The 27,955-nt window shown below is 42.1% G+C and overlaps 1 protein-coding gene and 1 pseudogene across 1 annotated transcript in view; one reads left to right on the top strand and one right to left on the bottom strand.

Moving 5' to 3' along the window:
* The first annotated feature begins 429 nt into the window (after nt 1-429).
* The window catches only part of LOC126278782 (uncharacterized), a 50,721-nt gene continuing 23,195 nt past the window's right edge, over nt 430-27,955 (top strand). Inside the window, exon 1 of the mRNA XM_049979059.1 lies at nt 430-435. Within this exon, the coding sequence (XP_049835016.1) occupies nt 430-435 (6 nt within the window). The remainder of the gene's footprint in view (nt 436-27,955) is intronic.
* Nucleotides 19,183-19,300, bottom strand: LOC126279168 (5S ribosomal RNA; annotated as a pseudogene).

Below are 27,955 nucleotides of genomic sequence, written 5' to 3'. Positions count from 1 at the left end.
GATTTTGTACGCATACTTCTCCAACTCCTGGAAACACTGTGTGGGGAGCTATTGGATATCAGTACGGGAGTGATGTGATCCTTGTTGAAGAGAGGCTGAATGTTCTGGAGTTTGTGTCAACAATTAGAATCCCTGTTGCCATACCCCTGAGAATCAGGGTACCAGACGGCAATTTCCAGCAGGATAATGCATGACTCAACAAAGCACTTCATACTGTAAACGCGTTGAGGGGTATACGGATATTGACAGCCTGCCCAATCTCCTCTTTTGTTATCTATAGGTGTTATCTATAGATGTGTGTGTGTGTGTGTGTGTGTGTGTGTGTGTGTGTGTGTGTGTGTGTGTGTGTTCCACATCTTCTCCCAAACCACAGGACCAGTTTTAACCAAACTTGGTACACGTATCAGTTACTGTCAGGCAACACTCGCCATGGGGGTAAGTACAAATTATGACGTCATAAACACCGAGTTGTGTAAAGAAATGTCTCATCATACACGTCGTTTACTTCTTTGCCACCAAATCTAATCGCAACACATCTCACAGTCAGTATTCACGTATGCCGCAAAATGTACCTACACAAAAATGCATCATCGTACGACACATAGTTCAAGAGATGTGTGACGTCATAAACACTGAGATATATGAAAAACTGCCAGATCCTGCATGGAGTTCTGTTACATTTATTCTTTACTGCTAAGACGCTCCTAGTAGAGTTAGCTTAAAGGAATCCCTGATGCCTGACACCGTGGCTGACAGTTTTCAATTACGAAGCGCGAAATGCAGCAAGCGGAAACAATAGCCGTCTACAGAGCTTTAGAGAGGCGTTGCCACAGAGACATTTGCAAAATTGTCTTGCAGACACGCGATGCAGCTGCGTCCATCGTACAGAAACGGCCCAGGATCATCTCACAGCGTGTTTACTGCATAATTTCAAAGGTGTTTTCACGAATACATGGAAATGATTTTTTTCCCTATATTCTGGGTACGCTAAAAACGCAGTTCTTTTTTGTTTTCGTTTCTAAAAGAAAATTAGCAAAATGAATACCAGGTAATGCGTCAGTGTGTGTGTGTGTGTGTGTGTGTGTGTGTGTGTGTGTGTGTGTGTGTGTGTTGTATGTGTGTTCCACGTCTTCTACCAAATCATAGGACTAGTTTCAAACAAACTTGGTACACTTACCAGTTACTGTCAGGCAACACTCGCTGGGGCGGGGGGGATAAGATCCTAATCAGTTAATAGGAGAAATGTACAATTTAATTTAGTATCTCTCTACGATTTTTTTATTTACAGAACATGCAACTAGTATCGAAAATTAAATTTCTGATGACTTACAATATTCTGCGTATATATCAATCAAGAAAATACATAACAAATCGGATGAAAACATTTATTATGCAGACAGTGAAATGATGGAAATCATACAGTCGTTATATTAACAACATGAATTTTATCATGTATTTGTTATGGGCTGTCAAAGCTGCCCGAATATGAAATCCATATTTCAGAGGATAAAACAGAATTTGCAGCACTTAAATTGTAATTAAATTTTTTTCGATCACATGGTGCATATTTACAGACTAGCGCTTCCACACAACAGTGCACGTGACGTCAAAGTCTTCCGTAACAAACTATTTCAGGCCAAAACTCTATATTCAGCAGTGGGGTCACAGAAGAGATATATGTCATGAAGAGATAGGGACGAAGAAAAAGAAAAATGTGCAAACTTGGAAAAACAGGTGCAACAATGTCAAGAGCGATTTCCATGTTAGCGTTCCTCCTCATCTTCAAACTATTGCCAGCCAAGGCATCGTTTCAGACGCAAATTGGGAAAATAGTCTCTGGGTGTTGCGGCGCGGCACGTTACTTTTTACCACCCTGTAGGACGGATGGTCAAATAGTTCACAATGTAATTGTTGTATCGATGGTAGTCTATGTAAACCTATTATGTTGGCCTGAAGGGCAGACGTCGTTGTTTTCGAGGAACAGTATTGAAGAAATTCAGAGAATCGGCATGTGAAGCTGACTGCCAAATGATTCTACTGCCGCCAAAAACATAGTATGTCGACGCGCGTTGCTATGGCGCAGGACTGTCCCGGATGGCAGTTACTCATTCCATCAATTTCCATTGGTACGTCTGTTTGGAAAGCATTTTGAAGTGCACATCACCTGTATAATAATTATAATAATAACGATTTTTCCAAAAGCAGATTACAGTTCTTCAACTAACTGTCAGATACTCAAGTGTGCCTTTAGTGCGGTTTCCACAGTCTTCTGATTCTTCCACGTTTTAGGTCCTACTTCTCACCCCAAATGCAAAAGTTGCCTCGAACTCCCGTCCGCTCCTCTGTCCTCTTTGACCCAAACTATTAGATCGCCACTGCGGCCGATTTTTACTCAGTATTTGAACAGTGACTGCAATCGAACGTAGGTGCAAGTACGTTTTGATTAGCAATCAGTGACTCTAGCCCTAGACCACGGTAGCCCTTGAATCAATAGCAAATATGAAAGTTCAAACGTATACCAAAATTTACATGTACATGAAAAAACGAGTCCTAAAATTGTATGGGCATATTAAGACTACGAAGCAACCTGGGATAAAGCAACTTGAAACTACGTCATAGGAGAAAAGGCTGAAAATTCATGCCGGGAGAGTTGGTTACACAGAAGAAATTACAAGAACCCTGGAAATGTTTGTAAGAAAATGAAACGCCTACAGCCGTCCTTACCATCTTATTTATCGTGCAGTACCAGTTTCGGCTCTTCAATGCGCGATCTTCATGCCTTATTTGATGCTGAAGGGGTTATCACGATCCACATATACGATGCAACAGCGGCCAACATAATTGGCTTAAGCAGACAGATAGTCTGTGTAAACCAGTTATGTTGGTCTGAAGGTAATTTGCCGTTCTTTTCGAGAAACACTATTCAAGAAATTCAGAGAATCGGCATTTGAAGCTGCCTGCCAAATGATTCTACTGACGCCAACAACATCGCGCGTAAGGATCACGAAGGCAAGATACGGGAAATTAGGGCTCATACAAATGCATAGAGACAGTCGTTTTTGCTGGCCTGAGTGGCCGTGCGGTTCTAGGCACTGCAGTCTGGAGCCGAGCGACCGCTACGGTCGGAGGTTCGAATCCTGCCTCGGACATGGATGTGTGTGATGTCATTAGGTTAGTTAGGTTTAATTAGTTCTAATTTCTAGGCGACTGATGACCTCAGAAGTTAACAGAAGTTGAACCATTTGAACCAGACAGTCGTTTTTCCCTCGTTCTATTTGCGAGTAGAACGGGAAAGAAAATGACAGTGGTACAGGGTAGCCTCTGCCAAGCAGTGTATGGTGGCATGCTGAATATCTATGTAGAAGCCCGCCCGGTTAGCCGAGCGGTCTAACGCACGACTTTCCGGAGCGGGAAGGAGCACCTGGTCCCCGGCACGAATCCGCCCGGCGGACGTGTCCGGTGAGCCGGCCAGTCTGTGGATGGTTTTTAGGAGGTTTTCCATCTGCCTAGGCGAATGCGGGATGGTTCCCCATATTCCGCCTCAGCTACACTATGTCGGCGATTGCTGCGCAAACAAGTTCTCCGCGTACGCGTACACCCCCGTTACTCTACCACGCAAACATAGGGGTTACACTCGTCTGATGTGAGAAGTTCACCGGGTGAAGGCGGGGAGGGGGGGGGGGGGGTTCACCAGGGGCCGCACCGCACAGTAACCCTGGGTTCGGTGTGGGGCGGCGGAGGGGTGAAGTGGACTGTGGTAGTCGTTGTCGGGATGTGGACCACTGCGGCTGCGGCGGAGACAGAGCCTCTCAGTCGTTTCTGGGTCCCCGGTTAACATACAACATCTATGCAGATGCAGATGTAGATGTAGTTGGAGAGCAGTTACCATCTCATTCCTGTGTAGAGAATGAATCAGATAAAGGAAAGAAAAGAAAGACATTAAGCCATCGAGACTACCTGTAGATGTTTTTCTAGTTCTGAGGAACTCGGTTCAACGCAGGCTGTACCTAGAAGCTAACCAGCCTGCAGTTACAAGAGTCTTTTTGTCAGTCAGCAGCCAGGCAGTCTGTCGATTGTCCAGAATAGGACTACTTACACCAGCGTCACATGGAATCTCGAATATTAACACAGGTGCATCAATCTGTTAAAAAACTGTACCCTCCAAAACAAAGCTAATTTGGACAATGGTCAGTAGTGAGACCCGACGACAAGTGTCAATAGGCAACTACGTAGCGGTGGACCCAGAACGAATATTCGCTCTGCGGCGAATTGTAAAACTTCACGGCAGATTAAGAGTGTGAAACCGACCGGGACTCGAAACTCTGACATGTTTGTTTCCAGGGAAAGTTCTCTAACGACGGAGCTGTTCATCCCCGACTCGGAATCCACCATCACAGGTTTACTTCCGCCTGTGCCTCATTTCCCACCTTCCAGACCTCACAGAATTTCTCCCGCGTTCCGTGAGGGACTAACAGCCCTGGGCGAAAGGATATTGCGGAAACATGGCATAACTCCAGCCTAGAGCCTCGTTTCCAGGGTAAGGCACACAGTTTTGATGTGCTGGCAGTTTCAAATAAGCGAACAGTCCGTAGCAGACAAATTTTTTATTTTGAAGATGAATTTGCAAATATATCTTGAACACATGACCGATTGTAGGAGGAAAATAGTGTCGTTTACTCTACACTACCAAGATGGACCGATCCAAATTAAATATTGGTTACGGTCAGTTAAACACTGTGAATAAACTATTCAAACTTACTGAAGGAAAGTGGACTGATGTAGCTTGAATGACAGAATCATGGACTAGGAAGAGCAAAATTACAAACTTGAAATATACTGTAAGAGTTATCTTGAATTTCAGCAACCTTAGTTCTTCACTTAAAACTTCCGGGCTGATAGGTCGTAGTCGAAGTATAAAACTGTCTCCTGACGTTTCATCTCTGACTGCGGGAGACGAAACGTCAGGAGACAGGTTTATACTTCGACCACGGCCTATCAGCCCGGAAGTTTTAAGTGAAGACACTACCGGCAGTTTAAGCTTACATTGTATGAACAACCTTAGTTGTAAATCACACAAAACTCGCCTTTTAGAAACAAAATGAATTGGTTCGCCATTTAGAATATTCCTATTTTATGTAGGCGCTAGTATTTCGAAAGTCGGTCACCGTGATAGGGGCGTCTAGGCTTTCAGTATGCAAAGCCAAGTGAGCTCATCGCTGCCCTTAACCTATCTAAAGAAGACGCCGTTGTATAAAATGTCGGATGAAACTAATTTTCCACTCAAGCCGGAGAACAGCTATTACTTGCATGTCAGGGGAGCCATTTCGGAAGAACAGAAGCGAATTTAGAGCTTTACGAGCTGTTCCGAGGAAGATTATTAATTACAGCCTGCCCTGCCTTCGAAGCTTCCCACCGAGAAGAAATATCTTGAGAAATTTATTGCCGAAGTGATACCCTTAAAGCAACGTCAAGTATTGTATGAGAGTTATCTCAATGTTTATTAAGTTATGGTTATCAGACTCTGTGATGAAAATGAAGCTAGAAATGCCAAAACGGTTTAATTAATGAAGTGTTGCAAAGTGATATCCATTTAAGCAGTGATGGTTGAGTTAACGGGATAAATATTCCTGTTAAACGTTTTATTTTAATTATTTCTTCGTTTTAATTCTGTGAAGCATTTATATGTATATTATCTTTTACTATTTTCTCCCACGTTAGACTCACTGCTTGCAAAAGAAATGTGAGTTGATGTTAAGCTGGTTAATTTATGAACATTTCAGTTAGCAGCTAACCCGGTGACGTATGAGATCCTTAAAGTGATTCTCAAGCTTTCTGGAGTATATTGTGCGTGTTGGAGAACATCAGTTTTCTTATTCGTATTTCACAATGAAATAAAGATCTGTTACAATGTAACGAGAAAGCTGGTTTCTCAAAATTTCGTCTTTAAATACGGATCTATTAGAATGTAATGAGAAAGCTGGTTTTTCGAAATTTCGTCATTAAACATGCATGCATGGTACATACGTAACAGAATGACTTTTCAGGCTCTGTAATGATAATATCAACCTTCTGGTTGAAGCATCGCTCTCTATCAGTCTACCCAGTAGAGAGTTACTGTTAGAAAAGCGAGATGAAGTACGACATAGACAGACAGAAAGAAAGGGAAAAATGCAATTCCGTCTCATTCTTTACTAGTTACTGTCTTGCAGTCGGCGGACATCTTCACCATCAGTTTAACATATATTTCCGATGGAAGCAAACTACATTATAACCAAGCCTCTGTTAATGACTCAGATATATCGTCCAGTCACATTAATGTGACCACATGTGACAAGACTGAATAATCACATCCACTGATAGACGTCTAGAAGAGAGTAAATGTAATGTTCTGGAAGGTACAGACAGGGATGGGGAGCCACGCTGACTCCTGCCGTGGGCTGACAGCTTGAGAGTCCATAGTGCCATCTTCTCGATGGAGTTGGTCCAGTAGATTCTCGATTGGCCTTAAATCGGGGGAGTCCGGTGGCCAGGTCATTAAGGCAGACTCATCCTGATGCTCTTCGAACCACACACGTACACTGAAAGCTATGTGACACGTCACATCGTTCTGCTGATAGATGCCATCGTACCAAGGAAAATCAGTTTGCATGTTGTGTGTCACCTGGTCGCATGGATTGATGCATACGTGTACTGATCCACTGTGCCTTCCCAAATGACGAGATCACCTAGGGAATACCATGAAAATATTCCCCACTCCATAACGCTCCCTTCCGGCCACGGTGACCGAGCGGTTCTAGGCGCTTCAGTCCAGAACCGCGCAACTGCCACGGTCGCAGGTTGGAATCCTGCCTCTGGCATGGATGTGTGTGATGTCCTTAGGTTAGTTAGGTTTAAATAGTACTAAGTTCTAGGGGACTGATGACCTCAGATGTTAAGTCCCATAGTGCTCAGAGCCATTTGAACCACCACACTCCCTCCTCCAGCCTGGACCCTTCTCACGATTGTTGCAATGTTTCATTCCAGATGTTTCACGCCGCACTCGTCAATGGCCTCTATCCGATGAAGCATAAAACGTGACTGATCTGAAACGGCACCTATAGTCACTCACTGGTCGTCCAGTTGGTTTCGTCGCCGATGATAAGCCGTTAGCATGGGTGCTTGAATCAGACTCCTGCTGCAGAGACCTATATGCAGCAACATTCCCTGGACGGTTGCTGAGAAGACACAGTCGGTAGCACATTGGTTCATCTGGACGGTCAGTTTCTCAACAGCTGCATGTCTGTTAGCCCGTACACATCTCGTACACCCCCTTTATCTATGGCTCACGGTACACCGCTACTGCTTCGGCACCGGTTTTGGATAGCGCCATTTTGCCAAGTACGGTATACTTTGACAATGGCGGCACGCCAACAATTTACAAACTTCGCAGTTTCGGAAATGCTTCCACCTTTGGCCCGAAGTCAGTGATCCTGCCCTTCTGGACGTCAGACAAATCGTCCTGTTTCCGCATTACAAGAAAGATTGTACTGTTTTTCGGCGTCGCCCCCCCCCCCCCTTCTCACGCCTCTGACGCATGTTATACAGCATGAGTCACCTAACATTACCGCTGGATATTGGATATATTTTGTAAACTACATCAAATACTGACGAACCGATTCCACAGACCGAACGTGAGGAGAGGGGCTAGTGTAATTGTCTAATACAAACCATACAAAAATGCACGGAAGTATGTTTTTTTAACACAAACCTACGTTTTTTTAAAAATGGAACTTCGCTAGTTTTGTTAACACATCTGAACATATAAACAAATACGTAATCAGTGCCGTTTGTTGCATTGTAAAATGTTAATTACATCCGGAGATATTGTAACCTAAAGTTGACGCTTGAAACCTCCGACGTTCAGTTGCGTGTTGTAACAAACACGGGCCACGGTCGGCGAGCAGCATCTGCAGGGACATGTTTACGATGACGACCGTGTTTGCGAGTGTTGCTGTAGTGCACTGTTGTGGTTTGGACTAGCTGTCGCAGTGTCCGCATATAGCGCTTGCTGCTATTGTTATTGGTATATTCGAACTCTGAAAAGGCGGAGATGATACTCATCTGTGGCGAGTGTCGACGAAATGCAGCTGAAGCCTGCAGGGTGTATGCAGAACGGTACCCGGACAGAGAGCACCCAACGTTCCGCACATTGCAAAACATCTACCGCCAATTGTATGCAACAGGTATGGTCGTAGCACGCGAACGGGTCTGTAACAGGTCCGTCACAGGAGAAGCGGGTGCAGTTGGTGTGTTAGCTGCTGTTGCCATGAACCCACACATGAGTACACGGACATTTAGAGAGCCGGTGGACTGAGTCAAATTGTGTCATGCGCATACTGCATCGTCACCGCTTTCACCCGTTTCATGTGTCTCTACATCAGCAATTACATGGTGATGACTTTAATCATTGAGTGCAATTCTGTCAATGGGCATTAACAGAGAATCCGTTGCAGTTCTACCTGTTTACCGATGAAGCGGGCTTCACAAACAACGGGGCAGTGAATCTACGGAACATGCTTTACTGGTCCGCGGACAATCCTTGCTGGCTCAGACAGGTAGAGCGACAGCGACCGTGGACTGTAAATGTATGGTGCGGAATCATTGGCGACCACCTCACTGGTCCTCACTTCATTGCAGGGGCCCAAACAGCTGAAACATACATTGCGTTTCTACAGAATGATCTGCCAACGTTGCTGGAAAATGTCCCACTGGAAACGCGTCGACGTATGTGGTATCAGCATGATGGTGCACCTGCACATTCCGCAATTAACACTAGGCTGACCCTTGACAGGATGTTCGACGGGCGTTTCATAGGATGTGGAGGACGCATAAATTGGCCAGACCGTTCTTCTGATCTTACACCTCTGGACTTATTTCTGCAGGGTACGTTAAAGGAGAATGTGTACCGTGATGTGCCTACAACCCCAGAGGATATGAAACAACGTATTGTGGCAGCCTGCGGCGACATTACACCAGATGTACTGCGGCGTGTACGACATTCATTACGCCAGAGATTGCAGTTGTGTACAGCAAATGATGGCCACCACATTGAACATCTATTGGCCTGACATGTCGGGACACACTCTATTCCACTCCGTAATTGAAAAACCACGTGTGTACGTGTACCTCACCCCTCATGGTAATGTACATGTGCGTCAATGAAAAAGACCAATAAAAAGGTGTTAGCATGTGGACGTAATGTGCTATTCCAGTCTCTTCTGTACCTAAGGTCCATCACCGTTACCTTTGGATCCCTACGTAGTTCGGTGCTTTCCGATACCCACGATCGAACAGCGGAGGCGTGGTACTCAAGCATCAACTTTAGGTTACAATATCTCCAGATGTAATTAACATTTTACAATGCAACAAACGGCACTGATAACGTATTTGTTTATATGTTCAGATGTGCTAACAAAACTAACGGGGTTCCATTTAAAGAAACGTAGGTTTGTGTTAAAAAAAACGTCCGTGCATTTTTTTATGGCTTGTATTAACCAATTACACTAGCCCCTCCCCTCACTTTCGGTTTGTGGAATCGATTCGTCAGTATTTGATGTGGTTTACGAAATATATCCAGCGGTAATGTTAGGTGACTCACCCTGTATACCCTCCAATGCTAGGGCTGCCACTGCCGTCTGTGAGTGGTTATTGCGCGTTGAGGATGAATGCACACGGTGGTCACATTAATGTGACTGAATACTTTATAATTATCTTTTCTAGAGAGCATGTTGACAAATTCATTTTAACTCATAAAATACAACTGAAACATCGACAATTGTTGACTGGCACTGTTAGCCTAAGCGTAACTCTTCGACTGAAACCACAAGCAAGTAACCCAGAATCAATATCCAACATGTAAACAATTCCACGGCAGCAGAAAATGGCTCTCTGGTGGCAGGTGTACAACCGCTTCATGGTCTGGGCAGATTTTTTTAATTTATCGTTTTTATTTGGCCTCAACCTGCCCAGATATTTGGCCAGTTATTATTGATATATTTATAGTAGCACATTCTTTTTCATGTTCAAAGTGAATTTTCGATACACCTCACTATTTTTTAATTACAGAGTGTCGCTACAAATAACAAAATCGCATACAATTTCTTATTCTTACGCTAAGAATTTTAATAACTGGCAATTGTATTTCACTGGAGTAAGTTTTTGGGGTTCATAATTGGAAAAAATTATACAGGATAGAGATTAGCACTATATAGATATAACCAGTTATAAAATGACTTCACACTTTTCGTCTTCTGGTATCAGTTGCTGGTGTACACTTGTTCAGCCTACCAAGGATTGTGATTACTGTGCTTCGGTGTCCTCTCATCTTGGAATTTAGAGACGAATACCCATCTCTTGAAAGTATCTTGCAATGTGAATGTAGATTTCTGGCTGTCGGGGAAGATTCGTAACACACGTGGGTAAGGGAATTTCCACTTTGACGAATAAGTTAGAAGTTTTGTATGTCCATCCTTCTGATTGGAGGTTTGAGGGACTTCGGCATTTCAGTTACGTAATAAAATGGAAAATCTCCAGGCGTCCTTCCGATGTTATTTACTTTGTGGCTACCAGTTTCGGTGCTTCATTGCACCATCTTCAGGCCTTGTTGAGGGGGTTAACTCCAACCATATACACGATTCATCAGTGGCCAACATCTATGAACTGATTTGATCCATTTTAAATGGTTCTGAAAGCCTGCGACTGTGAAAACAATAGGATTGTTTATCAATAATTCATCTGCTACCAGTCACGGTTCTTTTTATTTTATTTTTCGCACGACGCGTTTCGGGAAATGATTCCCATTTTCAAGTGCGTTTTTTGTGTTTGTTATGTCACTCCTATGTGATGTTGTCAATGTGTGAGATTCTGTTTCATTTCGTTGACTTTACTGCAACATATAAGAAAAAAAGTGATTTTCAGCTGGTTGTCGATCTTTTTGTGTTTTCTTCTAAATTTCGCCACTAACTTCACAAATAGATCGACAACCAACTAAAAATCGCGTGTTTTCTTATATATTGCAGTAAAGTCAACGAAATGAAGCAGAATCTCACACATCGACAACATCATGTAGGAATGATCAACAAACACGAAAAACGCATTTCCTGAAAAGTGTCGTGCGAAAAATAAAATAAAGAAAATCGTGACTGGTAGCAGATGAGATATTGATAAACAAACCTATTATCTGTGTATTGATTTTCGCAGACTGCCTGTAACAACGATGTTGCATTTCCAACCATCAATTAAGTGATGTCAGTGACTGCAAGCTACAAGAGGTATTTCAGAAATTTGACAAAGTCAGTCATTTTATACCTATATAGTAGTATAACATCTGGAACACTTTAAATTTTTTTTCACAGATTGCTACATTAATATAACATGTTAATTTATGTATCTTCTATTCAGATTATTCTTTTAATGCTGATTATTACCACTCACACTTCTTGGTTCATATTTTCTTAGGCCTGTAATGTTACGTAGTCCCAGCAGTTTTCTTTGTGTAGGAAACTATTAGTAATATGCAGTGGTATTGGGACAGTTTACAACTACAAATGGGCTATTACTACATGAACTGAAACTTAGTTATCTCATAGTTGAACTCAGTTAATTTTTCATGCATATTAACCAAAACTAAATTCCCAATATTAAATTTTCTTCGTTTTATCTTTTAATCATGACCTGACTTCTGCTTGCTTATTCATCTTAGTTAGAAGCATTTGTTTCTTTTCGTCAATGGTACTTGCTGTATATGGAGTGAACCCTATCAGCTTCTCTACTAAACATTCGTATTTCCTTTCTTACAAAATCTCTTCACGATAGAGTCAGATATTTGACAAAGACAATAATTTTATGCACGTATAAACTGTAGATACCAGTAACAATTAATATTTCCTTTTTCATGGAACTCATAGATTTATCAAGCTTTGTTGTTCTATCGCTTTGTTGAGTCAAAATAGATACCTTCACTTCCAATTTGTTTTCCCATTTCTTACTATCGTTTTTTAATTAATTCATTGCACTCGTAAAATTAGCTTTCAGTTCCTTCATCTTATCATCAACATTAGCCTCCATTTTCTGGCTATTTTCTTCCATTTGAGTTGTGAACTGAGTATGCAGAACAGCCCTACTGCTATTTGACGTATTCATACTCCCTGTCACGATGATCACGTGGCCACTCATGTCCCCTAACACTTGCATTATTTCAGCCTCGAATCGTTGTTGCACCTCTACTACACTCTGATCTAGTATCCCGTCCTATGGTTAGTGAGTTTCTTGTACCTTTTTCACATTCACTAACGTGGAGTGACTGGTTTCGACTATGTTTCTGAAAAAAGATAAAAACACTGTCTTCAAATCCTATGTCATCGGCCCCACCCGCAGCTACACATTTCACTACAGGTGTCATCTGTTGGTAATCAGGTGGACCTTTCATGTTCGCTTGTACGTACATTGTTACCATGTGCTGTGTCACTTTACGGCTCCATTTTTAATTCTGTTGCCACTTCTTTACCACGGTTTAATTTCCGGTTTATATCTTCTCTTTCCTGCCTTGCGTTACACTCCAATAAAATTTTTCGCAACGTTTGTGAGTAGTTTTCTGTCAATTTTTTTTGCAAATTTCCCTTCCTGTTGTTCAGCAAAATCTATTACAAGCACTTTAAGTTACGTCTCTGTGCAGTTTCTTATCTATGCAACAAAATTTCAGGAAAATTCTATCACGTCAAATCACGTGTTACTAAAGGTTACACTTAACACAGACCTAAGCAACCGATTATGATCAACTCTTGTCACGTTCGCCACATTTGATCAAAGTCTCACGACTTTACGTAAATTCAGTTTGTGTAACATTTGTCTATGTTAAGGGTTAGTTGCTACTCCCTGCACCAAGTGCCTATCAGCTGCAGATCTTGCTGCATTTCGCTGCAATTTTCTAATTTAAGGAAACAGGATGTCTTCAGCCACACGTGAAACGTCAACCACGACCTGCAACAAATGCTGATGCCCAATTAGGTGTTTTAGCTGCTGTCGCGGCTAATCCGCACATCAATAGCAGACAAACTGCTTGAGAATCGGAAATCTCAAAATTGTCGGTGTTGAGAATTCTACATCAACATCGATTGCACCCGTACCATATTTCTATGCACCAGGAATTGCATGGCGACGACATTGAATGTCGTACACAGTTCATCCATTTGGCACAAGAGAAATTACGGGACAATGACAGATTTTTTGCACGCGTTCTATTTAGTGACGAAGCGTCATTCACCAACAGCGGTAACGTAAACCGGCATAATATGCACTATTGGGCAACAAAAAATCCACGATGGCAGCGACAAGTGGAACATCAGCTACCTTGGTGATTTAATGTATGGTGCGGCATTATGGGGGGAAGGATAACTGGCTCCCATTTTATCGATGGCAATCTAAATGGTGCAATGTATGCTGATTTCCTACGTAATGTCCTACCGATGTTACTACAAGATGTTTCACTACATGACAGAATGGCGATGTACATCCAACATGATGGGTGTCCGGCACATAGCTCGCGTGCGGTTGAAGTTGTGTTGAATAGCATATTTCATGACAGGTGGGTTGGTCGTCGATCTGACGTCCCGAGATTCCTTTCTGTGGGGAAAGTTGAAGGATATTTGCTATCGTGATCCACGGTCAACGCCTGGCAACATGCGTCAGCGCATTGTCAATGCATGTACAAACATTACGGAAGGCGAACTACTCGCTGTTGAGAGGAATGTCGTTACAGTTATTGCCAAATGCATTGAGGTTGACGGACATCATTTTGAGCATTTATTGCATTAATGTGGTATTTCACGCAGTAATAGCATGCGTTCTCAGAACTGATAAGTTCACAAAAGGTACATGTATCACATTGGAACATCCGAAATTCTCCAAACGAACCTACGTTCTGTATTTTAATTTAAAAAACGTACCTTTTACCAACTGTTCATCTAAAATTGTGAGCCATATTTTGTGACTATTACTGCGCCATCTATCACAAAGCGAAAAATGTAGTCCAACTAAAACATTTATATTTCTTTACGTACTACACAAATATGTAATAAAAATGGGGATCCCTATTTAAAAAAAAGACTAACTTGAAATCTGTTTGACCTATGGCAGCGCCATCTAGCGGACCAACCATAGCGCCATCTGGTTTCCCCCTTCAAGCTAGATGAGTTTCGTTCTTTGTAGTTTTTTCGTCAGATATTTGGCCCTGTCACTATCAATGGACCACCATGTATACGGCAGAGAGCACCACACTAGTAATTAGCCACTGGAAGAAGCTGTTTACCAACGCCACCTTAAAATCAGTCTTTCTCACACTCTCTGCCTTCTCTTCAATCGAGTTTCTAATTTGAAAACGGATATGTTCAAGCCCCACGGTAGGTTCTGAAACAAACTATTCCTACTGTATCTAGATACAACACAAAGCGGAGCAGTTTTTGAAGAGACGTAGTTAGAGCATTTGTCGACAACGACGCTTACATTTCCTCCACAAATGGAACTCTAATGATCGCTGTTGCCTCCGAATTCTGGGCAGCAATTGGAGTTTGCAGATACGTAACGTCTTTTCCTGGCACCCCTGCAGCGTCTTCCTTTGATAACGAGATTTTTTTTTCGGACGTGAATGCTGCGGCCATTAGGCCTACATTCATCAGACGTCCCTCGAGAGCAGCGCGGAAGGACAAGCGCTGGATGCCGAGTTTCATCCCGCCGTATGCTTCCAACACGGCGCTTCAGCCAAGGACGACAGACGCACAGAGCCTCTGCAAATATCAGCAATGGCTGACGTCTCTTTCGTGCGCCTTGTACGTTCTTTAAATAACATAAATTTCTTGAATTGTGTTATGTCTGTACACCTTGTAATCATAAAGGTGGCACTTTTTCGTTCGTTATGTATATTTTTTATCTAAATGTATTACGCTGAAATATTGCGAATTATTATTTACGTTAAGATCCTACTGTACTATTCAGTGGCATTTGGAAATTTTCTTTTACCATTCCTTTGTTATCATAGTACCCTCTTTCTCCCAGAATTGGTTCATTTCCTAACCTCAAACCAAAATTTCCTATTTTTGTATGTCCATCCTTTTGACTGGAGATTTGGGGGACCACGGCGCCTTCCCTTACCATATGAGTTCCCGAAGCATCTCCATACCTCTTTCTAGCGTTTTGTTCGATTCTACCGGTAAGCAGCCCGTCTCTGAACTGCTTCGACGTCTTTCTTTAGTCCGACTTGGTCAGGACACCAAACACTCGAGCAGTACTCAAGAATAGGTCGCACCAGCGTCCTATATGCGGTCTCCTTTACAGGTGAACCACTCTTTCCTAAAATTCTCCCAGTAATATTTAAACCACTTGACTGTGGCAAGCAGGACATGAGTTATAATGTATCTGAACATTACAGGTTTGTTCTTCAAAACTCGTCCGCATTAACTTACATTTTTCCACATTTAGAGCTAGCTGTCTTTCATCAAACCAACTGGAAACATTGTCTAAGTCGTCTTGTATCTTCCTACCAAAAATGGTTCAAATGGCTCTGAGGTCATCAGTCCCCTAGAACTTAGAACTACGTATACCTAACTAACCTAAGGACATCACACACACCTATGCCCGATGCAGGATTCGAACGTGCGTCCGGAGCGGTCTCTCGGTTCCAGACTGAAGCGCCTAGAACCGCTCGGGCAGACCGGCCGGATATCTTCCTACCGTCACTCAACTTCGGCACTTTACCGTACACCACGACGTCATGAGCAAACAACCGCAGACTGCTGCCCACCCTGTCCGCCAAATCATTTATGTGTTTAGAGAACAACAGCGGACCTGTCACTCTTTCCTGGGGCACTCCTGACCATTCCCCTGTCTCTGATTTACACTCGCCACCGAGGACAACATGTTGGGTTTTCTTACTTAAGAAGACTTCGAGCTACTCACACATCTGTGAACTTATTCCATGTATACGTACCTGCTTTAAGTCTGCAATGGGGCACCGTGTGAGAAGCTTTCCAGAAATCTAGAAATATGAAATCTGCCTGTTGCCCTCCATCCATTGTTCGCAGTATATCGCGTGAAAAAAGGGCGAACTGAGTTCCACCCGGGACAAAAGGGAATATAGTTTACTAAACGCCCGTAAAGTATAACAACTGAGGTGATATTTGTGGTTTTGAACTGTACATAGTTGACATATTGTCGAATTACTAAAATACCCAGATTGTTTTACACAGTAGTGAAACGAAGACAGTGATGATACTGTCATTATGTGACGGTGTTAGTGATGTACGAAGATGACCATATTCACAATTGATCTGAAACAGATTTTCTCTAACAGGACCTTAGAAAACGTGGCGGGAGACAGCTAACGATGATTACGGAACATGAGGTAGGAGAAATGGTGGCACACGCTGACGTTGTTCTATTTTTAGATGCAGAAAAGTGTTTATGTCATTGCAGACTGCATTTTTGGTTCAAAAATGGTTCAAATGGTTCTGAGCACTATGGGACTTAACATCTACGGTCATCAGTCCCCTAGAACTTAGAACTACTTAAACCTAACTAACCTAAGGACACCACACAACACCCAGCCAACACGAGGCAGAGAAAATCCCTGACCCCGCCGGGAATTGAACCCGGGAACCCGGGCTTGAGATGCATTTTTGGTAATGAACATATAATAAATTAGCGATTTTCCATGGCCGGGAGACTTTTCTGGCCTAGTATTAATGAATTATATAAACAAATCTTCCTCGTAAATCAGTCTATCTATTAATTAAAACCATACCAAAATCCCTCCGGTAGTTCCTGGGATTAACTTTCTCATGGAGACAGCAAAATGCGGTGGAGGAATTTAATTTAGAATATATATAGGTTTAAAGCGGAAGGGGATGGACATGGTATGGAAAATGAGGTGTTACGCTAATAGCATCAGAATACTTCGATTGCAGATTATAGTATTGAATATTGGCTGTGTGGAATAGTTAGTAGGTATTCAGGTTAATATGCAGATTTCGAAGATGGAAGAGAAGGACGTTTAGGAACTGGCCGACTTGAAGAAAAATGTGAGTTGGAGTGGATGCAGAAGATGAGTCGAAGTTCATCCCTTGAAGGGATTTGTAGGTTTAGGATGGGCAGAGATATAGGTAACTTTGGCATTAATGAGGCTGGAGGAAATAAGAGTTTTCTAGCTAGAAGGATGAAGACACCATAGAGAAAACTTGTGCATGGTGCATGGTAAGGGCCGGTCCCAAATACGTTGCGATATGAATGAGAGTATGGTTGATTGTATGAGGTACAGACAAATTTATGTTGAAAAAAATGTGTATTCTTTCAGAATAAAACTTTTAGTACTTCTCAACATAATCCGCACCAATATTAATCCAGATGCTCCAAAGATGATTTAGTTTTCTTATAACTTATGCAAAGAAGTCTTTCTTGGTGTTTGAGCTACCTTTCCCACAAGTTCTTTACCTCCCTCGTCTTTTCTGAACATTTTTCCTCGGAATGACTCCTTGAGGGAAAAAAACTGATAACTGGAGGGTGCCAAATCTGGACTGTAGGGAGGATCAGACAGTACCTCCCAACATATTTTTAAATTTGTGTTGGTTCAGCTGGGTGGTGCGAGGGCGAGGATTGTCGTGTAGCAATATCATGCCTTTGGGCTGGTTTCATTTTGTTCATCAGCATGTCTAACGAGTAGGTACTGTTTATTATATGCTTGTCTTCCAAATAATCACGAAAGGCGACACCTTGGGCATCCCGAAAGACGTTCAACATGATTTTCCCCGCTGATGCTTGCGAGTTGAATTTCCTTCGGACATGTGAGCTGATTTTGTTCCATTTTATGCTTTGTCTTTTGGGCAAGTTTCATCGCACGTTAAAATGTTCTTTAGAATCGGCCACCTTCCTTTTTATAGCGTTATTTCAGGTCTGTACACAGTTTGGGTCTAGTAATCTGGTATTGTTTCGGGACCGACTTTCTACTTGTTTTGCTGTACTTGAACTCGTTACTGATAAATATTAGATCATCTATCGAGTTCTCAGAATGTAATGATTGGTTAGGAATGTTGATACGTGCTGAATGATTGGTTGGGTAGGGAGTCTTTGAAGGATCTTGCTGACTGCAGACGTGTGGTTGATGGATAGGGAGAATAAGTTACAAGAGGTAGTTTATATGATCTTAGGAAATGGAAGGACTTAATTGGTTTCCACTGCTCTGTTTAATAACGTATGCAAAGGGTAGGATTTTAGAGGATAGCGCGATATTAGTGGTAGACATTGATACATTGCTTCGGATGGTGGTCGGAACATTTCGTTTTCTGGCAACTGTGCCTGTTAAGTTCTTAAACGTGATGAGTATTTTTAGTCCTGCTTCTGAGACAAAGTGTGGATCAGTCATCTGAAGGAGTTTATATTTCTGGTTTTTGGCACTGAAGAAAACATAAATTGTTTTATGGTGTCACATAGACCAACAGATAAAGTCTAACCATGATTGTCTGCATTTTTCTATTTATGTAGTCTGAACAAAAATCCAGTTCTCTCCATGCTAGCAAATATTCCTTTTGAAGTGGAGGCCTTTCCAATTACGCCAAATAGCTGGAGACAAAGTCAAATACTTCTCACTATCATTTATAACAAAGTGACACACACAACTGGTACTTACAGAAAATGGAAAAGACTAAATCAGGTTTGCAATGGTAACATAATTATCAACATACGTATAGGGCAAACAGGCTTCTCTCGAAATACATTAATTTACAAAACTTCATCACATATACAGACTATCTCTTGGACTCGCCTGACTGCTATTTTCTATTATACCGAGCAACATTTCATTTAAATGGACCAACAGGAAACGGATTCAGAACATTGAATTTTGCGTAAAAATTTTTGTTTGGTAGCATGGGTCAGTCTCGTAACTGTGTCGACAACTGCTCTAGTAACTCAACTTAACTCACGCTGTCTACAGACCACAAGTGGTCCATCGGTGCCATTCGGCCGTCGTGTCATCCTTAGCTGAGGATACGGATAAAAGGGGCGTGTGGTCAGCACACCACTCTCCCGGCCATTACGATGGTTTTCGTTGACCGGAGTAGCTCTTCATTGGCGTCACGAGGCTGAGTGCACCCCGAAAAATGGCAACAGCGCATGGCGTCCCGGGTGGTCACCCATCCAAGTGCCGACCACACCCGACAACGCTTAAACTCGGTGTTCTGACGGGAACCGGTGTATCCACTGCGGCAAAGCCGTTGCCATAGCTACTCTAGTAGCGTCACAAAGTTACAGGGAAACTATAATTCAGAATAAAGAGGTAACCATAATCAAGATAACTGACGAAACACTTGAACACATCACAGAACAGAAAATACAGGAAATTCGTAATAATGATTGTAGAACCTATCAGAACCCAGATCAGTTCTCACCAATACACACACACACACACACACACACACACACACACACACACACACACACACATTTCACGTGGAAATCTCATCATTTCATATGGTACAATTTTACAAATTATTTTCTGTAGCTTCACTGGCAGTATGTTTTTACTAGTAAGTGCTACATCTTGTGTACTCTAGCGCTGACTTTGTTATGTGATCTCCCAAAACATGTAAATGTGTGTAATTCGTAGTCATTATATTTCATTAAAGGAAGCTAAAGATAAATTTGGAAAAAGAGTTAAACTTCAGGGAGGAAAAACGGTAAGATTATCTGATGACATTGTAGTTCGTTCAAATACTGCTTAACACTTAGAATATCATTTGAAAAGAATGGAAAGTGTTTATAAAATTGGTTATTGGTTGAACATCAAGCAAACTAGAAAAAGGGTAATGGAACTAATCATATAAAATGATTTTAAGAAAAGAGACAGAATATAATAAGATTAGTACATGTTTCGCTATCTTAGCAGTAAAATTATCAATGATAGCACAAGTAAAGGGATATAAAATGCTAGAACAAAGTATAATAAAAAGAGACATTTCTTAACATTGAATGTAAATTTAATCATAAGAAAATCTTTTCTGAAAGTATTTGCTTGCTGTGTGCTGTTGTTAGGAAATGAAACATGGGTGACATACAGTACAGATAAGAGAATGCTAACTTCTGAAATATAGGGCCACAGGAGAACGTTTAAGAACAAAGAACTCAAAGGGAGTACTGGGTCGAAATGTGGAGAGAAAGCCGGCCGTGGTGGCCGAGCGTTTCTAGGCGCTTCAGTCCGGAATCGCGCGACTGCTACGGTCGCAGGTTCGAATCCTTCCTCGGGCATGGATGTGTGTGATGTCCTTAGGTTAGTTAGGTTTAAGTAGTTCTAAGTTCTAGGGAACTGATGACCTCAGATGTTAAGTCCCTTAGTGCTCGGAGACATTTGAACCATTTGTGGAGAGAAAAACGTTATGACACCACTTGACTGGCGGAACAGACTGATTTACTGGACATATCCAGAGGCATCAAATACTCGTCGGTTTGATAGTGAAGGGCCCTTTGGGAGCTAAAAACTTCTTACGGAGATCAAGACTTTACTGCAGTTACAGTTTCAAGTCCATGTAGGTTACAATAGGTACGTACAGTGCAGACTTGCAAGGGGTGTTGCATCGAATCAGTCTTCAGAGTGAAGGACACAACAACAACAGTAAGCCAGCAACAACAACCGTATATCGTCTATGCAGTTAAAGCTCATTCAGTGCAGATTGGCAGTTGTTTTACTTTTAAGTATCGTTAAATCCCATAGAATGAGCTTAACACGCTGCCGTACAGTAATGTGCTGGTGCTATACTTGCAACCTCACATGAAAAATTTCTTCCGGCGTATACAGTGTTCAAATAGCTTACGGATATGTACCCGGGTGACATTGACAACCGCCGATATTTCTACAGGAGTACACACTGTCATTTTCAACGAAAAAGTGCAGAAAGTAAGTGCTGTGGCAGGGAATTTAATACCTTGGGGTTTAGAAAAATTCCGGAAAAATAACACTCACACACACACACACACACACACACACACACACACACACACACACACACACACACACACACTATAAACACTAGCGCCATCACAAACCAGAAAGACATCAGAAGTTATCGATAGCGAAATTAATAATCAGTGCGTGAGATAGCATAAACTCTGTCCCTCTGTTTTTTTGACAATGGAGAGACCCGGATTGAGAGACCAGGATTCCATGCAGAATTTAAACAAAAACCACCATATCTATGTATACACTTACTTGCTAATTTAATTTCAATAGTTTCCTTAACAACACTATCCCAATAGCTGGGCCGGCCAGTGTGGCCGAGCGGCTCTAGGCGCTTCAGGTTGGAACCGCGCGACAGTTACGGTCGCAGCTTCGAATCCTGCCTCGGGCATGGATGTCCTTAGGTTAGTTCTAAGTTATAGGGGACTGATGACCTCAGATGTTAAGTCCCATAGTTCTCAGAGACATTTGTATCATTTTTTAACCAATAGCTGGAAGCGCATACCAGAATATCCGTGTTATATTCCGTAGGATGACCGTGCCAAGACAATCTTCTGAAATGGCGGATTTACTCGGCTGTTGTAATCGCGTTTGCTGCTTATGCTCAGTACATCGGTCATCTACAGTCCTGATAGTCTGACCAATATGTGACATGCCACAACTGTAAGGAATATGGTAGGCACCCGTCTTATATAAACTAAGATCATCCTTTAGGGAATCTAAAAGGACACTGATGTTAGAAGGCGATAGTAAAACACACTCCACATCATATTTCCGCAAAATAGAACCACTCTTTTTCCGTATGTATTGTTATGTTCTTTAATGATGTATTTTGTGCCTTTGTAATTGTATTTTTATGTTTTAAATTTATGATTGAATAGACACCAGTTCTTCAAATTAAGATTCATTTCACTGCACACGTTTCTGTTGGTCATAGTATATGGACAATATGTGAGAAGTAGGGACTGATAGTGTTTGCACGTGTGTTAATAATTCAGCAAAGGACTGGATAACAGCATTGCTGGTTCTAAGGACAATTCCAAAAACTTTGTGCGTGCACAAGTGGTGGTTGATGGACTTGCTATATTCTCCGCAAGACTCTTCGATGGTGATTGTGCACCTGCACAATGGCAACAGATGTCTGCTGGCTGTCTCTACAAGTACTGAAGTGGGTCTACACCTTTGATGACTCACCAATACCATTATTTCTACAAGGACTGCAGTGGGTCTGCACCTCTGGTGGCCCACCAATAACATAATCTCTACCAGGACTACAGTGGGTCTGCTCTGTGATGACCAACCTACCAATATTCTTCAAAACTTCGACTGACTCTGCTGTGGGTTTGCTCTGTTGTGGCCCATTACCTGTCTGCATGTCAAGAGTCAGCACTGTCTTTCCGTTTGAAGGCCAACACTACTTCTTCAAGACTGCTTTGAAATCCACAACTTCCGTGTGCATTTCTTTTACTGCTCAGACTTTGAGAAACACACTGCTATTTTACTGTGATGAACGATCAGGACTCTCTTTATGGACTGTAAGAAAATTTTAGCTTTTGACCAACATTGTATCAATAAGTGTGTGCATTTGATATCTTTGTTGTTGTAATGATGAAAAAATTTTTCAAATCTGTATTGGCCACTGCCCAAAACAGTTTGTAAATTTTTTTGTGGGGAGTAGTAGGCTGTTTAGGTTTTTTTTATTGGTAACGCCACGTAGCGCTCTGTATGATGATCACTGGCTGTGCTGTGCTGTGCTGTGCGCAGTCTGTGGCTGGTTGGCATTGTTGTAATACTCGCCATTGTAGCGTTGGGCAGCTGGATGCTAACAGCGCGTAGCGTTGCGCAGTTAGAGGTGAGCCGCCAGCAGTGGTGGACGTGGGGAGAGAGATGGCAGAGTTTTGAAATTTGTAAGAATTGATGTCATGAACTGCTATATATATTATGACTATTAAGGTAAATACATTGTTTGTTCTCTATTAAAATCTTTCAATTGATAACTGTGCCTATCAATAGTTAGTAACTTCCGTAGTTTGAATCTTTTATTTAGCTGGCAGTAGTGGCGCTCGCTGTATTGTAGTAGTTGGAGTAACGAAGATTTTTAGTGAGGTAAGCGATTTGTGAAATGTATAGGTTAATGTAAGTCAGGGCCAATCTTTTGTAGGTATTATTGAAAGTCAGATTGCGTTGCGCTAAAAATATTGTGTGTCAGTTTATGCACAGTCATGTATAATTTTTCAAAGGGGACGTTTCAAACTACGCCGACGAAAAGTGACTTCGAGATGGGCTAATTCAGCTGACAAACTCTGGGAGTCCGGGACGATATGGGTCCTGTGAGCCTTTACGCTGAGCCAGATAGTGACAACTGTCAGCCGACAGATAGAAGTTAGTGTGAGTAGGCTTCCTGTAGAGGGTATCTTTCATTGTACCATCCACTCTCCTCCTGACCAAAACATCAAGGAAGAGAAGACAACCATCCTTTTCCACCTCCGTCGTGAAACAAATATTCGGGTGGACTGAATTCGTGTGTTATAAGAAGTCGTTCAAATTCTCACTAACATGACACTAAACAGCAAAAGTATCGTCTAGATGTCTAAAAAAAAACAGTCGCCGACGCCAAGGCACGTTCCTCAAAATCTTTCATAAATAAATTTGCAGTAATAGTTGACAACGACCCGTAGTCTAGGGATAGCGTCTTTTATTAGAAATCAAAACGTTTGCGGTCTGGATTCGAAACCCACCACAGGTTAAATTTACAATAAAAGTCGTTGGTAATGGCGGTCGAAGGCATCAGGCATGGAAGTCGCCGACATTCAGCCAAGGCCATGTCAAAGAGGGTGACAGTGTTTCAGGGTCTCTCGTCCTTGGGCTGGAAAATTGCCCCTAAAAGAGGAATAATCAGAAATGATAAAGGACGCAGAAAGCAATGAAAACCACTGAATTAAAGGCACGTATTATGTAACAACAAGTGTGGCCTATAACTGAAAAAGTGTCATGTTTCTCTCTCCACAGGCAAAAGACTCCGAGATAGTCTCTCTCTCGGAGCTGGGGAGGAGAGGGGGGGGGGGGGCGAGGTGGTCCAACGAGGAGGCGAACATCAGAAGATGATTAAATCATCATCGAGGAGTTGACGTTCTACGAGTCGGGCCGTGGAACTTTAGAAGTGGCAGAGAAGTTAAAAAATCTTGAAAGGGAAACTCTAACGCTCAGTCTAGACATAGTTGGTGTCAGCGAAGTGAAATGGAAAGAAACAAGAGTTTCTCGTCTGATGAGTATAGGATAATATCTACAGTAGCAGAAAATGCTATAAAGGGAGTAGGATTGTTTATGACTAGGCAGGTGTGAGTTACTGTGATTCAGTAACAGGCTTCTTCTCATCAGAATCGACAACAAACCAACACTGACGACAATAGTTGAGGTATACATACCGACTTCGCAAGCGAACGGTAAAGAGATAGCGAAAATATACCAGGACATTGAACGGATAATTCAGTACATAAAAGGGGGGGCAAAAATCTAATAGCCATGGGGGAATCGGAGACAGGATTACGGGAGAATATGGGGCGTGTTACTATGAATGAGAGAGAAGAAAGACTAATAAGTTCTGAAATAAATTTGAGCTAGTAATAGAGAATACTCTGTTCAAGAATCACAAGAGAAGGAGAGACATCTGTAAGAGGCCGGGAGATACGGAAACATTTCTGTTACATTACATCGCGATCAGTCAGAGTTTCGGAAATTAGGTACTGAAATGTAAGGCGTACCCAGGAGCAGATGCAGACTCAGATCACAATGTATTAGTAGTGAAGAGTAGGTTGAAGTTTAAGAGACTAGTAAGGAAGAATCAATGCGCATAGAAGTGGGATAGGGAAGTACTAGGGAAGGAAGAGATACGCTTGAAGTTCTCCAAGGCTACAGATCTTGCGATAAGGAATAGCTCAGTAGGCAGTAGAGCTCTAGAGGAATGGTCATCTCTAAGAAGGGCACTCAAAAAGCTGGAAAGAAAGACTTAGGTACAAAGAAAGTAACTGCGAAGAAATATCAGTTGATGGATGAAAGAAGGCAGTACAAAAATGTTCAGAGCAATTCAGCAATACATAGATACAGCTCACTTAGGAATGAAATAAAAAGAAACTGCAGGGAAGGTAAGGTACAATGGTTGCAGAAAAAATGTGAAGAAATCGAAAAACAAATGATTGTCAGAAGGACTGAGAGAGCATATAGAATAGTCAAAACAACTTTCAGTGAAGTTAAAACCAAGGGAGATAACATTAGGAGTGCAGTGGTAATTCCACTGTTAAATGCACAGAAGAGAGCGGATAGGTGGATAGAGCACATTGAAGGCATCTATGAGGGGGAACATTTGCTTGATGACGTGATAGAAGAAGAAACGGCAGTCAATACAGAAGAGACAGGGGATCTAATATAAAAATTTGAAAGAGCTTTGAAAGACTTAATATCAAATATTGTAGAAAGATAGATACAAATCCATCAAAATTTCCAAAATCATTGCTTGATGACGTGATAGAAGAAGAAACGGCAATCAGTATAGAAGAGATAGGGGATCTAGTTTCAAAATTTCAAATAGCTTTGGAAGACTTAATATCAAATATTGTGAAGGATAGATAAAAATCCATCAGAATTTATAAAATCACTGGGGGACATGGCAACAAAACGACTGTCCATATTGGTGTGCAGAATATATGAGTCCGGCAATATACCATCTGGCTTTCGGAAAAATATCATCCACACAGTTCCGATGATTGCAAGAGCTGACAAATGGGAGAATTACTGCCCAATCGGCTTAACAGCTCATGTATCCAAATTTCTGAAAAGACTAATGTGCGGAAGAATGGAAAAGAAAATTGAGGATGTGTTAGATGACGATCAATTTGGCTTTAGGAAAGGTACAGGCACCAGAGCGGCAGTTCTGAAGTTGCGGTTGATATTGGAAGCAAGAGTACAGAGAAATCGAAACACGTTCATAGAATTTGTCGACCTGGAAAAAGCGTTCGATAATGTACAAGATGTTCGAAAGTATGAGGACAATAGGGGCAAGCTATACGGAAAGATAGGTATATGCAATATGTACAAGGGCGAAGAGGAAACAGGAATAGCGGAGGAGCAAGAACGAAGTGACCGGATTAAAAAGCGTGTGAGACAGGAATTTAGTATTTCGCCCTACTGTTCAATCATACGTCGAAGAGTCAAAGATGGAAACAAAAGAAAGGTTGAAGAGTGGAATTAAATCAAGGTGAAAGGAGATCAATGGTAAGCTTCGCTGTTGTCATTGCTATCCTCAGAGAAAGAGAAGAAAAATTACGCGATCTGTTACATGGAATGAACAGTGTAATGAGTACAGAATATGGATTGAGAATAAATCGAAGAAATACGAAAATAACGAGGAGCAGCAGCAATCAGGAGAGTGAGAAACTGAACATCAGGACTAGTGAACACGAAGTGGATGATTTAGGAATTGTTCTACCTAGGAAGCAACTTTGGCAAACGCTGGAACAATATTTTGATCACGACATCACAGCAAGAGCGACAGTGCACTTTGCATTGTGAGTGGTATCGGTGCTCCAGCATATCCTGTAGCAAGACAACTAGCAGCTCCCTTGAGCCCTATACTTGGACGAGTGAGCACCACATTAAGAACTCGCCGTGTTTCTTGCGTTGTTTAGAGGCAGTGCGTTTGAATGAGTCGGATATTCTATTAAGTTATTATCTGCTCTCCCTTCACTCGTGTTCCTCTCTCTGATTCGTTACGGTTGATTGAGGTTAGGCTTAGTGCTGAATTAACAAACTTATTTCGACATGTGTTGGCACCACTTACTTTTTATTCAACGACTAATACTACGAGCAGGTAGCTGGAGTTGCGATGGGAAGCCCGTTTAGCCCGTTTTCACCTGCTACTGCCATTGTGTTTATGAAAGATGTCGAGGAACGTGCCTTGGAATTGACTGCTTTCAAACCTGCGTGTTCGCCCTGACTTATCTGCCGGCTAACAGATGTCACCATCTGGCTCAAAGTGAAGGCGTACTTCGTGCCTTTGTTCAGAGGTGCCAAGTCATCCAGGACCTCGAGATTTGTCAGCTGCGTTAGTCCATCCTGTTGAAATATTGGGCTGCATACCCGTAAGTTAATGGAATACCTCGCATGTTGCACATATCTGGGCTATGACTAATAGGCAGTATGTAGATTACGACGCTCGAGCAATCAGTGGTGGTGCTTTGTAGACTCACATTCCATACATATGGCGGGTGGTACTCTAAATACACTACCATGGCCCTGTGTCGATGCTGAAAGCTCTAATTGCAACAGACAGAAGCTTTACCCGCCACAATCAAATCTGAACGACGGAAATCATGTACTGGTCTGGGACTGGTACCTTAACTATCTCAATTGTAGTGGTTGCCGCGCTAGTTACACAATAGAAGCAGTTGGAAAGTTGTACAATCTTCCTCGAATACCAATGCTGTCCAGGCCAGTAGGTCTGCCTGACGTGAAATCTAAGACACAATCCTCGTAGATACGTTGCATGAAAAAAATTGAAACATCCAGAAGGCAGGTAGGATGTCAATCTAACTTCGCACAGGTACACATCGTCGGTGGGTATGTAAGTGGCTACAATTGCATTCTCTGTCATTGGTTGCATGGACACCAGCTTGCATTAGTGTTATTGAGGTTAATGTTGCTACCAGGTCCGAACAGTGTCAGGTATTGAGTGATCATTGTGGAAGACGTGGAGATGCCGCTTTCTCATGTCTGATAGCTTTATCAGCAGCAGACAGTTTTAAACGGGGCCTCATTGCGGATTTTCATTTGGTCGGATGGTCTAATCGTGTAATATCCAATATCCATTTGGATGTGGCAGTAGTTGGATGTCATGTTGAGCTGCATGGGAACGTCAGGGCAGACACAATC

Source organism: Schistocerca gregaria, chromosome 6 (genome assembly GCF_023897955.1).
Source record: "Schistocerca gregaria isolate iqSchGreg1 chromosome 6, iqSchGreg1.2, whole genome shotgun sequence".
NCBI lineage: Eukaryota > Metazoa > Arthropoda > Insecta > Orthoptera > Acrididae > Schistocerca > Schistocerca gregaria.
The sequence above is the reverse complement of the archived record's forward strand: the minus strand, read 5'-3'. Positions and strand labels throughout refer to the sequence as shown.